This window comes from Aquarana catesbeiana, linkage group LG03 (assembly GCF_042186555.1).
Source record: "Aquarana catesbeiana isolate 2022-GZ linkage group LG03, ASM4218655v1, whole genome shotgun sequence".
Classification (NCBI taxonomy): Eukaryota; Metazoa; Chordata; class Amphibia; order Anura; family Ranidae; genus Aquarana; species Aquarana catesbeiana.
The window spans coordinates 247,939,045-247,955,611 of NC_133326.1; the positions used below are offsets into that span (position 1 = coordinate 247,939,045).

The following is a 16,567-nucleotide window of genomic DNA, read 5'->3' on the forward strand; positions in this document are numbered from 1 at the left end:
TGCACTAAATGTAAATAGCAGGAACGGATCTAGCTGAACACTGTGAGCAGGACGCACTGCACTAAATGTAAATAGCAGGAACGGATCTAGCTGAACACTGTGAGCAGGACGCACTGCACTAAATGTAAATTGCAGGAACGGATCTAGCTGAACACTGTGAGCAGGACGCACTGCACTAAATGTAAATAGTCTAGAAGATAACAGGAACGGATCTAGCTGAACACTGTGAGCAGGACGCACTGCACTAAATGTAAATAGCAGGAACGGATCTAGCTGAACACTGTGAGCAGGACGCACTGCATTAAATGTAAATAGTCTAGATAGAAGATAACAGGAACGGATCTAGCTAAACTGAATACAGTGTATATATATATATATGCAACACCTGGGATGCATATATATACACAATACACTGTAAGTGCAGCTAACTGACTGACTGTTCTGCCTAATCTATCTAACTCAAATCAAATGACACTGTCTCTCTCTCTCTCTATCTCTCAGCACACCGGAACACACACTACACAGGGCCGCCGTGCAGGCGGCCTTATATAGTGTGGGGTGTGTACTAAATCCCCTGAGCCATAATTGGCCAAAGCCACCCTGGCTTTGGCCAATTACAGCTCTCTCTACTGACAGCGCTGTGATTGGCCAAGCATGCGGGTCATAGTGCATGCTTGGCCAATCATCAGCCAGCAATGCACTGCGATGCCGCAGTGAATTATGGGCCGTGACGCGCCACACGAATTTAGCGCGAACGGCCCATAACGTTCGCAATTCGGCGAACGATCGAACAGCCGATGTTCGAGTCGAACATGGGTTCGACTCGAACACGAAGCTCATCCCTACTTAATTGCTTAGTACATGAAAATGCATTGATGGCCTTGGACTACATTATATAGATCTAAGACCCCAGAGTATCACTGGTTTCAAGAAAATGTCATTTGGTCTCAGATATCAGAAAATGGAAAATGAACAAAGGTGCTATTCACATGTCTTAAACAAAAATCTATTCAGTCTTCTGCAGCTCCTTACAAAGACTGCCGCAGGAGTACTCTAGTGTGCATGGTACTGTTCAGCAAAGAATTGTAATGACTGATCTAACATGGATTTTCAAACTAACAGCCAAAGCTTGCTTCCCTCTACTAATCATATCCTATAGATTTAGGGCTTTTGCAAACAAAAACCTTGCCAAACAACAAGTTCGAGAGTGTGCAGCTCAGAATCAGGGACGTGCGGTGAGGTGAGTGGCTGGTGAGGCACTGGCTAGTATCAGCCACATACACACAGGCTACATACACCGCAAACATTAGAGCGAGAGCAATAATTCTAGTATTAGACCTCCTCTGAAACTCTAAACATGTAACTGTTGTAATATGTGCCAATTGTAATCTGTAAAAAAAAATTTAAAGCGTCGCCTATGGAGATTTTTAAGAACCGAAGTTTAGCGCCATTCCACAAGTGTGCGCAATTGTAAAGCGTGACATGCTAGGTATATATTTACTTGGCGTAGCAACATATTTCATAGTATACAAAACAAATCGGGCTAACTTTAGTGTTTTTTTTAATCACTTGCCGCCCGCCATATAGCAAAATGACGTTGGCAAAGTGATTGTTATATCCTGAACGGACGTCATATGACATTCTCAGGATATCGCGTCGATCGTTGTTATGGTGTGTCAGTCTGACACACCGCAATTCCGATCTAGGTAAAGAGTCTCTGACAGAGTCTCTTTACCACGTGATCAGCCGTGTCCAATGCTAATCACGATGTAAACCGGAAGAGCCGTTGATCGGCTTTTCCTCACTCTGACAGACGTGAGTAGAGGAGAGCCGATCGGCTGCTCTCCTGACAGGAAGGTCTCTGCTGATTGTTTATCAGCGCAGCTCCCCCTCGGATGCCCGTCCAGGACCACCAGGTATGCAACCCTAGACCACCAGGGAAATGCTAATCAGTGCCCAGGCAGCTGCCAATCAGTGCCAGTGAAAAATGCCTACTAGTGCCACCAGTGATGCCTATCAGTGAAATCCAGTACCAGCCATCAGTGCTGCCTTTCAGTGCCCAGCAGTGTCGTCTATCAGTGCCACCCATAAGTACCCATCAGTGCAGCCTTTCAGTGCCCATCAGTGTTGCCCATCAGTGCCCACCAGTGGCACCTATGAGTGCCCATCAGTACCCATTTATTTTTAACTCATTTAGCAAAAAATAAAAACCGCAGAGGTGATCAAATACCTCCAAAAGAAAGCGCTATGTGTGGGAACAAAATGCTAAAAATTTTGTTTGGGTACAGTGTAGCATGACCGCGCGATTGTCATTTAAAAAGTGACAGCACTGAAAGCTGAAAATTGGCCTGGACAGGAAGGTGCGAAAGTGCCTGGGATTGAATGAGTTAATATACATGAAACAGTTTTCTTCCCAAAAAAAACGCATTTTAAAAATTGCTGCGCAAATACCGTGTAACATAAAAAGTTGCAACGACCACCATTTTATTCTCTAGGGTGTCTGCTAAAAAAATATATATATATATATGTACGGTATCTCACAAAAGTGAGTACACCCCTCACATTTTTGTAAATATTTTATTCTATCTTTTCATGTGACTAAACTGAAGAAATGACACTTTGCTACAGTGTAAAGTAGTGTGTACAGCTTTATAACAGTGTAAATTTGCTGTCCCCTCAAAATAACTCAACACACAGCCATTAATGTCTAAACCACTGCCAGCAAAAGTGAGTACACCCCTAAGTGAAAATGTCCAAATTGGGCACAATTAGCCATTTTATCTCCCCCTGTGTCATGTGACTCGTTAGTGTTACAAAGTCTCAGGTGTGAATGGGGAGCAGGTGTGTTAAATTTGGAATTACTGCTCTCACTCTCTCATACTGGTTGCTGGAAGTTCAACATGGCACCTCATGGCAAAGAACTCTCTGAGGATCTGAAAAAAAGAATTGTTGTTCTTCATAAAGATGGCCTAGGCTATGAGAAAATTGCCAAGACCCTGAAATTGAGCTTCAGCACGGTGGCCAAGACCATGCAGTGGTTTAACAGGACAGGTTCCACTCAGAACAGGCCTCGCCATGGTCGACCAAAGAAGTTGAGTGCACGTGCTCAGCGTCATATCCAGAGGTTGTCTTTGGGAAATGGACGTATGAATGCTGCCAGCATTTCTGCAGAGGTTGAAGTGGTGGGGGGTCAGCATGTCAGTGCTTAGACCATACGCCACACACTGCATCAAATTGGTCTGCATGGCTGTCGTCCCAGAAGGAAGCCTCTTCTAAAGATGATGCACAAGAAAGCCCGCAGTTTGCTGACGACAAGCAGACAAGGACATGGATTACTGGAACCATGTCCTGTGGCCTGATGAGAGCAAGATAAACATATTTGGTTCAGATGGTTACAAGCGTATGTGGCGGCAACCAGGTGAGGAGTACAAAGACAAGTGTGTCTTGCCTACAGTCAAGCATGGTGGTGGGAGTGTCATGGTCTGGGGCTGCATGAGTGCTGCCAGCACTGGGGAGCTACAGTTCATTGAGGGAACCATGAATGCCAACATATACTGTGACATTCTGAAGCAGAGCATGATCCCCTCCCTTCAGAGACTGGGCCGCAGGGCAGTATTCCAACATAACGACCCCAAACACACCTCCAAGATGACCACTGCTTTGCTAAAGAAGCTGAGGGTAAAGGTGATGGACTGGCCAAGCATATCTCCAGACCTAATCCCTATTGAGCATCTGTGGGGCATCCTCAAACGGAAGGTGGAGGAGCGCAAGGTCACTAACATCCACCAGCTCTGTGATGTCATCATGGAGGAGTGGAAGAGGACTCCAGTGGAAACCTGTGAAGCTCTGGTGAACTCCATGCCCAAGAGGGTTAAGGCAGTGCTGGAAAATAATGGTGGCCACACAAAATATTGACAATTTTGGCCCAATTTGGACAGTTTCACTTAGTGGTGTACTCACTTTTGTTGCCAGCGGTTTAAACATTAATGGCTGTGTGTTGAGTTATTTTGAGGGGACAGCAAATGTACACTGTTATACAAGCTGTACACTCACTACTTTACATTGTAGCAAAGTGTAGTTTGGGGGTTCTGAGTAATTTTCTAGCAAAAAAATGACGATTTTTACATGTAGGAGAGAAGTGTCAGAATTGGCCTTGTAGGCAAGTGATTAATTAATATTAGTAAGTAATATACAAATAATTATTATATATTGTTTTTAAGGCAATTTACTATGTTTTCAAAAACTGTACTCAAGCAGGTGGCTTAACAGATACATTTACTGAAGTTTGAAGTTATAACTTCAAACCAGTATCTCCACAGTAAATAGATAAATAATGAATTATTATGTTATAACATAGTATAATAATATATGATTTAGCTTGATTTAAAACAGTAGCTTTTCAGCAGGCAGCAGATTCTCATGCTCCCTCTTAACTGTGTGAGACAAATATGGGATTATGTGTAAATCTTTTACCAATAAACCCATGCTTTTTCCTTCTAATTAAGAGGGCTGGACTGGAAGGGAGCATGTGTCTTTTAGACACATGCCCCCTTCTATGACACTGCAGTGAGAGGACAGCCTCCACTGCAGCATTTTTTTTGGACAGCTTGTTCCAATGGTGCTTTACCATTGGTCCGAGGCTCCAAGTTGTCAATTAAGCTCAGTACTTCTGACAAGAAGTGAGAGGCACTGTGAACTCATCCTCTCAGTCTGCTGCAAATGGAGTGTGTCAGCTTGTATTTAACCGCTTGCCAACTGGCTCACGCCGATATACGTCTGCAGAAGGGCACGTACAGGCAGATTCACGTACCTGTGTGTGATCGCGGGTCCCGCAGACTCGATGTCCGCGGGGATACCCACGATCGTCTCACGCAGAGGAAGAACAGGAATATGCTGATGTAAACAAGCATTTCCCTGTTCTGCCTAGTGACACTGACACTGATCACAGCTCCCTGTAATTGGGAGTGGTGATCAGTGTCGTGTCACACATAGCACCTCCCCCCCCACAGTTAGAATCACTCCCTAGGACACACTTAACCCTTACAGCACCACCTAGTGGTTAACCCCTTCACTGCCAGTCACATTTACACAGTAATCAAAGCATTTTTAATTGCACTGACGGCTGTATAAATGTGAATGGTCCCAAAATCACTGGAAAAGTGTCCGATAATAATGTCGCAGTCATAATAAAAACCGCTGATCGCCGCCATTACTAGTAAAAAAAAAAAATTATTAATAAAAATGCCATACAACTATCCCCTAATTTGTAGACGCTATAACTTTTTTGCGCACACCAATCAATAAAGGCTTATTGCGATTTTTACCAAAAATATGTAGAAGAATACGTATCGGCCTAAACTGAGGAAAAAAAAGTTTTATTTTATATATTTTTTGGGGATATTTATTATAGCAAAAAGTAAAAAATAATGTGTTTTTTTTTTCAAAATTGACGCTATTTTTTTGTTTATAGTGCAAAAAATAAAAACCGCAGAGGTGATCAAATACCACCAAAAGAAAGCTCTATTTGTGGGGAAAAAAGGACATCAATTTTGTTTCGCACGGCTGCGGAATTGTCGGTTAAAGCGACGAAGTGCCGAATCACAAAAAGTGCTCTGGTCTTTGGGCAGCCAAATGGTCCGGGGCTTAAGTGGTTAAACGGACCGCACTGTATGTATCTTCTGGCAGGCTGCACAAGAGGCCGCATATCTCCGGAACTATAGGTGACAGGAGCCCCAAATTTGGACCAGTTGTGGGGTAGGACTTCAGCTACCCACCTCCTAAATTCTCTCTCTATGTCCCCAGATTGCCGAGCTAAGACCGTCGAAGCTCGATTGTTTTCTTTTTTGTTTTTATGTTCATGGCAGGTGGGGTTCTGCCTCACCTGCCTCCCCTGACTGCACATCCCTGCTCAGAATATACTTTCATGTTCATCTAGATTGATGCAACTTCCTGAGGAATTTGCATAGAGAGCCTTCCTCCTGAGTTGGTAGTGTCTGTTTCTGACCAAACATCAGCTGTACAGAGGAGGTTCAGCAAACACACATTTAGTTTGCCTGTTTGACAAATCTCTGAACTGTTGAAATTTAGTTATTACCAAACTTTTTGTTGTAGTGAGAAGTCAAACAGTTAGCTTCTATTTAGTGTTATTACTACTGATAAATGTAACAGCTTTCTGTCCATGGTTTCTGATCATTATGGAGCCAGTGGCCACTGGCATGCTAACAACCAGTTACATATCCCCACCTGACCCATTCAGCTGCCAACCCGGGGAGAGACAAAATAAAGAAAATGGCATGGGGGTTCCTCTAAATGGTCTGGTATGGTAACCCCATGCCCCTCTCCCTTCCAGAATCATACCAGGCCACATGCCCTGAACATGGGGTGGGTACCTTTCCAGAGGGAACCCTCCTTGCAAAGAACCTTGTCTCCATGTTAAAGGGGTTGTAAAGGTAAAAGTTTTTTCACCTTAATGCATTCTATGCATTAAGGTGAAAAAACATCCGACAATACCGGCCCCCCCGTTTTACTTACCTGACCCCTAGAAAGTCCCGCACTCGCCCCCGACATCCTCATCGCCCCTCAGCCTGGCCGTTGATTGGTTACAGTGGATGGATTGAAAGCAGCGCAGCCATTGGCTTGCGCTGCTGTCAATCACATCCAATGACATGGCGCGCCAGGGGGTGGGGCTGAGTGATAGAGTGAGCGGCTTTGGCCGCCGGCTGTATCACGGGAGCGCGCCCGCAAGCATTCAACACCATGCGAGGGAGCTCGCATGAAGGTGTTGAGTCCTTGCGGGGGAGGGGGGGGGAGCCGAGACAGCCACCGAGGGACCCCAGAATACCAGGTTCAGGGCCAATCTATGCAAAATGAGCTGCACAGTGGAGGTAAGTATAACAAATTATCTTTAGTGATCCTTTAATTAGAACAAGGGCTTCTCCCCCACAACCCTGGCTTGGTGGTTGTGGGGTTCTGTGGGTGGGGGCTTATTGGAATCTGAAAACCCCCTGTAAGGGGGACCCCAGATACTGATCTCCCCATGTGAATTAATAAAGGGTGCATACCACCCCTACTTATTCACAAAAAATGTGTAAATAGAGACATATTTTTTGACAAGTTCTTTATTTAAAAAGCCAAAGAAAAAAAAACCTAAAATGTCCCTTGATGTAACTCCACTGTCAATCACGTCATCTAGGGAAGAGCCATGTCAACCACAAATGACATCTGCCAGTCTGTTGAAACTAAAACAAAATGCCAACTAGTTCTGCTCCTGATGGCTGCTCACTGTGAATGACAGCTTCTGGTCCCTGCTGTGGAATATGAACAAAGGGACAGGGTATCAAATGTGGACATGACCATTAATGGTGAGCAGTTGTGGGGAACAAACCCTTTTCCTCATCAACATGATGTTGCCTGGCATGGTTCAGGGGGAGGGGGGTTTACATTTGCCCCCCTTTCCACCTTTTCTGGCCTGCCAAGCTACATGCTGACAGATGAGGGTCTGGTTTGAATGTTCAGGGTACATGCTTTTTTATAGTTTTTTTTCTTAATAGGGTTCTCCTTTACATTTCATACTAGACCCAGAGGGAAGGAAATATTGGAGGAGAGTCCTATTTTCTTTTTCTTTTTTCTTTTTCTTTTTTTGAGTATTGAGTTATCAAGGATAAGCGACTGATATGTATTTGCCGCTTCACAGGCAGGTTCAGGGCATCACTCATGTTATTTAAAGGAATGTAGCATTTTGAATGTTGCCCTTTTTAAGCAATTTTAGAATCACTGCTTCTCACTAAACCAAATATTTAAAATGTTTTGGGGCTTTGGTACATGTTCTCCAGGACAGTGCCAGGGCTGTGCCCAGACCTCATGCCATTTGTTTGACAATCCCTTGCCTATTAACTTGGGAAATGGCAATTACTGTTTATAACATTTGGCTCCCTTTGACTTAATTGGGGTTCAGATTCGGCACCCAAACTTTCGTTAAGTTTGCGATCTTACCTCAGGAATTCGGCTTAAGCAGATGGCAACATTTTGGTACTTTTCTCTGAGTGCATCAGCTTCCATGTGTGTGTGTGTGTGTGTATATAACCGTGGGATTTTTAGAAAAGGCTTATCTTCTTTAATAAATATATTAACAAGGTTCATGATCACATTAAATTTGGGAACAGCTAATTCCTTCCCTGAAGAGATTACAGCCTATTTTTGGTACCTCCAGTGAAGAAAGACAAAATAAGTAATCTGTGTCATTGCTTTTAAAACAGGACACATACTGTATTGTTCAGAATAATTTGCAGTGTGTGCATGTGCTTCTCTAATTGAAATGAATGCATACTGAAGAAATTACTTTCCTGTTTTATTAGGATGTTACAGAAGATCACAAGGATGGGTAGAAATTTCCGTTACTACTTCCAGCATCCATGGTCACGCATAGTAATCGCTTATCTGGTGACATTTTTCAATTTTTTAATATTTGCTGAGGATCCAGTGTCTCACAGCCAGACGGAAGCCAATGTCATTGTTGTAGGGAACTGCTTCTCATTTATAATGACCAAATATCCGGGAGGAGCTTGGAACTTTTTAAAAGTCCTTCTTTGGCTTATTGCCATCATCGTTGGCCTTGTGGCTGGGAAGTTCCTATTTCACCAACGTTTATTTGGTAAGTGGTGTGTGTGTGTGTGTGTGTATATATATATATATATATATACATTTTGTTACTATAATATCGCATATTTATTAATGGGATACTTTAAGCATTCTTGCAGTTGATTATTTTAATAAATGATAGGCAGCAAAATGTTGAATAGATTGTAGGTGTAGTAAATTTGAGGACCCATAGTAAGATTTTACACAGTTCTGATTTTTCCCTACCAATTCAAAAATACAGGTTTAAAATATACGTTGTACATTCAAAGCCAGATAGCAAGGTTCCAGGTACAGTATGTTGTATACTGTACTGTGTACCACGGCTTCATGCTGAACTCCAGACAGATATGAAAATACATGTATTAGACCCCTTTCACACTGGGGTGCTTTGCAGACGCTACAGTGCTAAAAATAGCGCCTGCAAAGCGCCCTGTATCTCTAGTGTGAAGGCCCGAGGACTTTCACACTGGAGCGGTGCGCTGGCAGGACAAAAGTCCTGCTAGCAGCATCTTAGGAGCGGTGTATGCAACCCTTTCGTGGCTGGGTTTTAACCCTTTCTCGCCCGCTAGCGGGGGGTAAAAGCGCCCCGCTAGCTGCCAAATAGCGGCGCTTTGCGGCTGACACACCCACCGCCCCAGTGTGAAAGGGGCCTTACTGAGAGAAAATGCAGTTACAGTACATATTTATTAAAATGTATGGGTGACCCACCACTGCCCTGCTGCTCCTTCTTCATCCAATCAGCAGGCTAGGAGTATACTCTTGACCAAGTGATGCTGTTGCTGCAGTGGAGTAATGCAAACTTTGCATTTCGATGCATTCCTGAAGTTTAGTTTTAAGATGAATAAAAAACAAAAAAAAAACAAAAACAAAAAAAAAACAAACATTAATGTGGTTGTAAAGCCAAAAGGTTTTTTTTTTATTTTTTTATTTTTTTTACCTTAAAGGGGTTGTAAAGGCAGAAGGTTTTTAATCTTAAAGGAGAAGTCCAGCCTGAGCTCATTTGGCTGGACTTCTCCTATGGGTCACAGGAGTGCAATTCGTTTTGCACTCCTGTGACCCATTTTCAGCAGAGAGCGGACTGAAGTCTGCTCTCTGCTGACATCACCAAGATCAGATGGACTGATGGCAGTCTCAGCCTCTCAGCGAGTCGCTGAGACAGCCGCTCCCCGCCCCTCCACAGCTCAGCGTTCCAATGAGCCACAGGCAACAACTCTCTGCTCGGGGCTCCGTGTCTGAAAGGACACACGGAGCTGTGACTCAGCTCAGGTGCCCCCATAGCTAGCTGTTTGCTGTGGGGGCACTGAACAGAAGGCAAGGAGAGCTGAAGAGGGACCCAAAAAGAGGAGGCTCGGGGCTGTTCTGTGCAAAACCAACTGCACAGAGCAGGTAAGTACAACATGTTTGTTATTTTTATAGGAAAAAAAACAAGACATTACAATCACTTTAATGCATTACCTGCATTAACCTCCCTGGCGGTATGATTATTTCATATTTTTGATGCTGAAAGCGGTACCATTATTTTGCATGGAAATTTGGCGTTTTATATTGTAGGCCTGTAATTCTTAGGAATAACTCACTTAAATCTGTCCAAACAAGTGTCTAGTAGACATCTCGGGTATGATAAAGTTTGAAACACGAAATCATAAATTATAATAAAATAAATAACTATAAATAATTATACCAAATAATAATATAATAATAATAAAAATTATTCAATAATGTAATCAAATCAAAAACACTGAAATTTGCTCAGTTGCAGAATTGTCGCTGTCGTGTTTCACTTTTTGAATTTGGCGCCGTTCTCCGTCCCCGTGCGTCGCAACGCTTGCAAGGAACGGAGCTCGGCTCCCTGATGAATCGAGCGGGGGACGAGCCGCTCACACTGCGGGGAGACATCGCAGGATCTAGGGGACAAGGTATGTAAGCTCTTCCTGGATCCTGCGATGCGATCCCGAGTCTGGCTTGGGGTTACCGCTTTTGGTTCTGAAATTCCACCCCGAGCCAGACTCGGGAATACTGCCAGGGAGGTTAGGGTAAAAAGCCTTCCACTAGTTGTTCACTCCACGCCCCTCCCTAAATACTTGAGTCCTGTATTGATCCAGCGATGTGCCCATCTGTAGCATTGCTGATTCTCTCTCCCTTCTCACAGGCTCAGAAACAGCAGTGGGAGCCATTGACTCCCACTGCTGTCATGTAGGGAGAGAGCTGGAGGTGGGGCCAAGCTGAGCTGTGTGTGCTTATGGACGCACACAGCCTGCCTCAGGAGTGAGCCCACACATGTTCCACTGTAGGAAGTGGCTTCCTATGATGGCAAACAGAGAAGAGGAGGAGCCAAGATCACCAGTGGGGAACCACAGAAGAAGAGGATTGGCGCTGCTCTGTGCAATACCGCACAGAGCAGGCAAGTATAACTTGTTTGTTCATTTTTTTTTTTTTAATTAAAAGACAAAGCTTTACAACCGCTTTAATAAATAATAGAAAGCTCCACAGATGGGTTTTATTGGTGATTTTCCTCTTTGGGTTTTTGTACTTACGTACTGTATGTTTGCCATTTTTCTCAATACAATTTATTGTGAAAGTGAAAGCAAAAGCATCTCAGATTCTTCTCATATTCAAGCAATTTACTAAAGTAATTTTTTCATGTGTTTTACCTCTGGTTATGTTGGTTTAATATTTAATTTTATTTTCAATATCTGCTCTGCAAATGGTTTTATAAAACCATCAAATCTGTGTTCTAGCTGCTATATTGCTGAATTTGGTTGGATACATCTTTTCAAATCACAAGCAGGCATTTGGGTTATATGTGGATCATGAGTCAAGCAGTAAAACCAAAAAAAATACAGACAAAGGCCACTCCCTGACTCAGACATGTAGCACTGTTAAGTGCTGAAGAACAATTATTCTTTATCAAGTATTTATAGCCATTCTGACCTACTCTGCATGCTCATGACATATTGTGTTCATCAGTAGGCAATTAGGGCCTCCTGCAAAAATTGACAGATATCAAAGCACCAAGCATCAAGTTTTGTCTATACATAAGCAATTTTATTTATCAGCATTTTTATGCACTGGATCAACTTGTCAACTCAAGGGTACATAGAAAACAATTGTTTTCTTTGTGCCCTGTTCACACGACAATACTAGTGTGGTGTGTGGTGTGTGGTGTGCCTGTGTCCAGAAGAAAATATACCACAGAGATCTTTTTACAGTTGGCATGTTAATTGAACTCTCAAGGAGTCAACATGAGTTAATACGTTTCTGGAATCGTTATCCCCTTCATCCATAATTGGTCTTAATTGAAAAAAAGTATATAAAATATATAACCTTTAATGTATTTATTATTAAAGAATATATATATAATGTAAATCTAAAAAAGATTGAACACCCAACTAGACCATAAAGGTTGCCAACATCCCTGGAATTGAAGATAGCAAAAATACCCCAAAAGGAATGGCACTTTAACAGCAACACAGAATAAAAAGTAAAATCATTTATTACACATTTTATACAATATACCAACCAGTGTACATCAATACCAGTATTACAAATTCATTAAAAACAATGGGGTAGATGGTAATAATCCAGGGGGACCAACGCGTTTCGGGGCTGTACAAATATCCCTTCATCAGGGGCAGGTCATGGAATCGAATCGAATCATACTGTATAATGAAATCAAATTTTGAACATATTAAGTAACATATTATATACATCGGTCTAAGGAATAGCTTTAATTGAGGAGCACACAGTATGGTAATTACAAAAAGGGGACATACCCAGAACAGGTCACCATGAAAATCTCACTGCTGGAACCATATTGGCAACTATATCACATATCCACCGCCCCAAGATCGAAAAGATAATGGGGTCGGTCGTTGGCCCCCGCCTGTCCACACTGATCCACCCAATTTCAGTGATCAAAGGGGATCCCAAAGGGAAACTAGTGTGCGAATACTACCATAGTCGGTTGGTTCGATAGGGAATCTATAAAAATATATAGACAAAAAGTTACTAAGTAACTAAGTAATAATATAATCAAGTAATAGAACAAAGATACAAACAAGATAATTTACCACATGAACCATCTCATACCTCATATAGTCCAAATAGGAATGGACATACAGTTGTAACAATATATAGGAAAAGGGAGACTAAGTGGATAGCCCTCCCAAATGGATCTGCTAGATACACATCTATTCAATAGGCGGTAATCTATAGAAAACAACAGAAGGAATTACCTGGTTATAGTAAGTGATAAAGATATGTAAACAAAGAGGAGGTATCACAATGCACCACGCATGAAGCCAAAACCCACCTTAAAAAAGGAGCATGTGGTCAAACAAGGATAGTACTGAGCGAAGCATTGCCCATGGCACATCGGATGTCGCAATGACAACAAGCCGCATCTAGCGTGGATTTAAATACACTCACAGCAGTGACGTCAAGTGCGGCGTCGCTAAGTAACCGGTGTCGTATCGTCATGACGTCACCGTGACATACACAACCAGAGCGGCCGGATTATTCCAAATCTCGAGTACGCATTTGCAGAAAGGCAAATAGGGAAATGGCATGACCCGGTTGCGTAGCAACTAAGCCACAGCTAAGTATAGGCGTGGGCGAAATTGGGGCACACATCTCAAACACATAGCATCACAGAGATCACGCAGGGGGAAAACCCGAGCCACCACTGCAGGACACCCCCTCGGGGACACAGCACATCAAAGATAAGCCGCACGGAGCAACGCCCTGCAGTGAAAGCCCACCGACACAAGTAGGCAGCCAAGTGGGGCGAGAAAAAGCTGAGCGCACCAAGGGTACCCCAGCAACATAGCTGCCCCCAATCTGTCCGCAAATACAGGGCCCCCCAGGGGAAAACCAAAAATCCATATAAATACAGACATATGACATAATGAGAAATGAATACATAATCAATACCCTGGGACAAGTATAAATTAATTAAACAAAGTAAAAAATAAATCATATAAAAAAATGGAAAGTCTGGAATTGAAAATTAGAAAATGGGAAAAGGAATGAAAAAGTGGAAAAGGGAGGAAACCATATAGCAGAAAGAAATCTTTCAATCCTTCTCACATCCGCCCGATGAAAAACCTTCCAGGAAAGGTCTATAAAGGGCTATAACTTAATAATTCATTGAGCCCAGGGGGTGAGGTTGCACCAAGGTCCGCATCCAGCGGGTCTCACGTTGCAGGAGGACCTTGTTCCAATCCCTCACCCTAAGCTATTGATCAATGGAATACCCACAGGACAGTTCCTGCGAATTAGACGGAACTGTTCTGAGGAGGAAGAATTCCATAAAGAGGCACGCGAGATGTACCAGAGGTTCAGACAGAGAGGTTATTCTCATCGTTCTCTTAAAAGAGCTCAGAAAAAAGCTCTTTTAAAAAAACGGGATGAGCTTCTTGTTACATCAAAATCTTCACGTCTGGAAAACAGTGAGCAGAATTTCCCTAGGATCATTACCAGGTATGGTTCCCAGTGGAAAATGGTCCAGGGGATCCTTGAGAAACACTGGCACATTTTAAAATCAGCTCCATTGATTACTAACCTTGTGAGCCCTAGACCACTCATGACAGCCAGAAGATCACATAATCTTGGTGATCTTTTGGTTCACTCTGAGTATACTCGTACAACTAGTAAGAACTGGCTCACCAGCTTTAGACCCTCTTCTGGTATGTATGCATGTGGACACTGCAATATCTGCAAGTATGTACACCAGACCAATGTGTTCGCCAATCCACGTGGAGGAAAAGATTACAAGAATAAACAGTTTATTAACTGTTCAACAACTCGGGTTATTTATGTGCTTACATGTCCATGCACTAAAACCTATATAGGTAAAACAAAACGTGCTCTCCGCATAAGGATTGGCTAACACATTGCTGGTATTAAAAAGAAGGATGATGAATGTCCGATCCCTCAGCATTTTGTCAAGTTCCACAATTGTGATCCAAAGGGCCTGACTGTAAAAGGAATTTACAGATTAAATCTGCCTGCCAGACGTGGTGATTTTGATACTATTCTCCTCCAGAAGGAAAATATGTGGACATATTATTTGGATTCTATGGTCCCTAAAGGGTTAAATACTGAATGCAGTTTACAGCCCTTCCTGGAGAAGAAAATGCATTGGCTGGTTCTTTTCCCTATTATCGGAATATATGTACACCTGTCTCTAATATAGGTCTCTACAGTATCTATTAATATTGAAAGTGGCCTTTAACATTTAGTCGCCATTCTATTTAAAATACCTAAATAGGCCATGATCGATCATACATAACCAATTGCAGTTTTTTTTTTTCTTATTACCTTTGCTGAATGTTCGTAATGAGAGGTGACCTTAGATGACATCTGGTGGTAATAGTTAGTAACTACATTATCTAATGCCCTGTCTATTGAAACCTGATCCACGGACTCCTCCCTGCTCTGAAGAAAGCAGCGTTCATTGGCTGGTGAAACGCGTCAGCAGTGTGTGTCGGCACATCACTCCGGAACCGTGTGCTTACTGTGGATGGAGTGTCAGCAGGGACCGAACAGCTGATGACCGGCTTTTTCCAAACCTGCATGGTTATGATATACGGCGAATATTACACAGCGAGGGCATTAACCTTTGGCAGGAATGTGACTCAAGATGGACTAACACTCCTAGTCATCCTCTGGGGTCGATTACTGCGGTCTGAGGACGCTAGATGTCTTTTAGCTGGTGAGAGATGTATCGCTTCAATCTACATTACTAAGAATGCTCCTCTAGCTGTTAACACTCCCCCTGCTGCTTCTGCCATAAATACCGCTGTTACTCTGCCTATACCTATGACTGACTTATCCATATAGGTTAGCTTGCCGGCTATATATGCTGTCTCCCCTGGGTAATATTTGCTGGTTCCGGGCCCTCTTTGATCAACTTACCGTGTTGAACCAGTTCCATCAATGGACTTTCATTATTCTCTCCGTCTACACACACCCACATTCCCGATATACCACGCCTCTGAATATTGGTCTATAGATTTCTACTAGCAGTTGCTTTGAATATTTGAATTAATTCTATACCATCAGTGTCTGTGAGTGGTGATTGGTGTCTCTATGTGGTATGCATAGCCACGGCTCCCATGTTTTTAACGACAACGTTGTCATTTTTTAACAGGGTCTGTGATAGTCACTTACCATGGCCTGCCCTCTTATGAGAACTTTATTTTCTTAGTGTTCTTTTTTTCCAATCCCCACCCCTCGGGCTAGGGCTATCCAAAATCAGAAACTCAATCCTGGGAAATTTACCCTGATGTTTGTTGATGACATGCCTTCCCAGAGGGAGCTCAGGGTTTGCCTTTTTCATTGATGTTATATGTCTAGAGGCTCGTAGCTGGAATTTAAGTTTAGTCTTGCCCATATAAAATTGTTAAACAACAAAAAAGTGTGGCGCTGAACAATGTCATATAAAACTGTAAATAAGTCAAATAGACAATAAAAAGGATCAATTATATCTGTTTAGAGCATGTAGTCCTCATGTAAACATTAGAGATACATAGTCTGTATAGCAATGTGTTAAACAGAATATTGAAGAATTATGTAGATATCTCGACTAAAAATCCGCTCACTACCACCAAGAGTTGAGGAGGCTTACCAGATGAGGTGGACCCAATGGGGCATACGCCGGATTGGGTCGGACAAGGCTTAGGTGGTGAGTGGCTGTGTATACTCCGAGAAGGATGCGGTCTCACGGGTTTGTTGTATTCATCCAAATTATACCAGGAACTTGGGAGGTGTACGTAATCTCCCGGATGTGGGAGGTCATGTAGATCTTAAGGAAGTGATGGGGTGTTCCGTATGCAAACCCCTCAAGGCAACATTCCGTGGACCAGAAATTGATGTGGAAGGATAGGGAAAGAAAAGAGGGGCCACATAGTGTAAATCCAAAAAACAA

General features: G+C 42.8%; 1 protein-coding gene across 4 annotated transcripts in view; it reads left to right on the forward strand.

Moving 5' to 3' along the window:
• The window catches only part of TMEM117 (transmembrane protein 117), a 440,409-nt gene that overhangs the window by 26,051 nt on the left and 397,791 nt on the right, over positions 1-16,567 (forward strand). For 3 of the 4 annotated variants that reach the window (XM_073619948.1, XM_073619950.1, XM_073619949.1), the window contains exon 2: positions 8,355-8,650. The exons of the other annotated variant lie outside the window; for it this stretch is intronic. In XM_073619948.1, the coding sequence (XP_073476049.1) occupies positions 8,355-8,650 (296 nt within the window). The remainder of the gene's footprint in view (positions 1-8,354; positions 8,651-16,567) is intronic. 4 annotated transcript variants of the gene reach the window in all.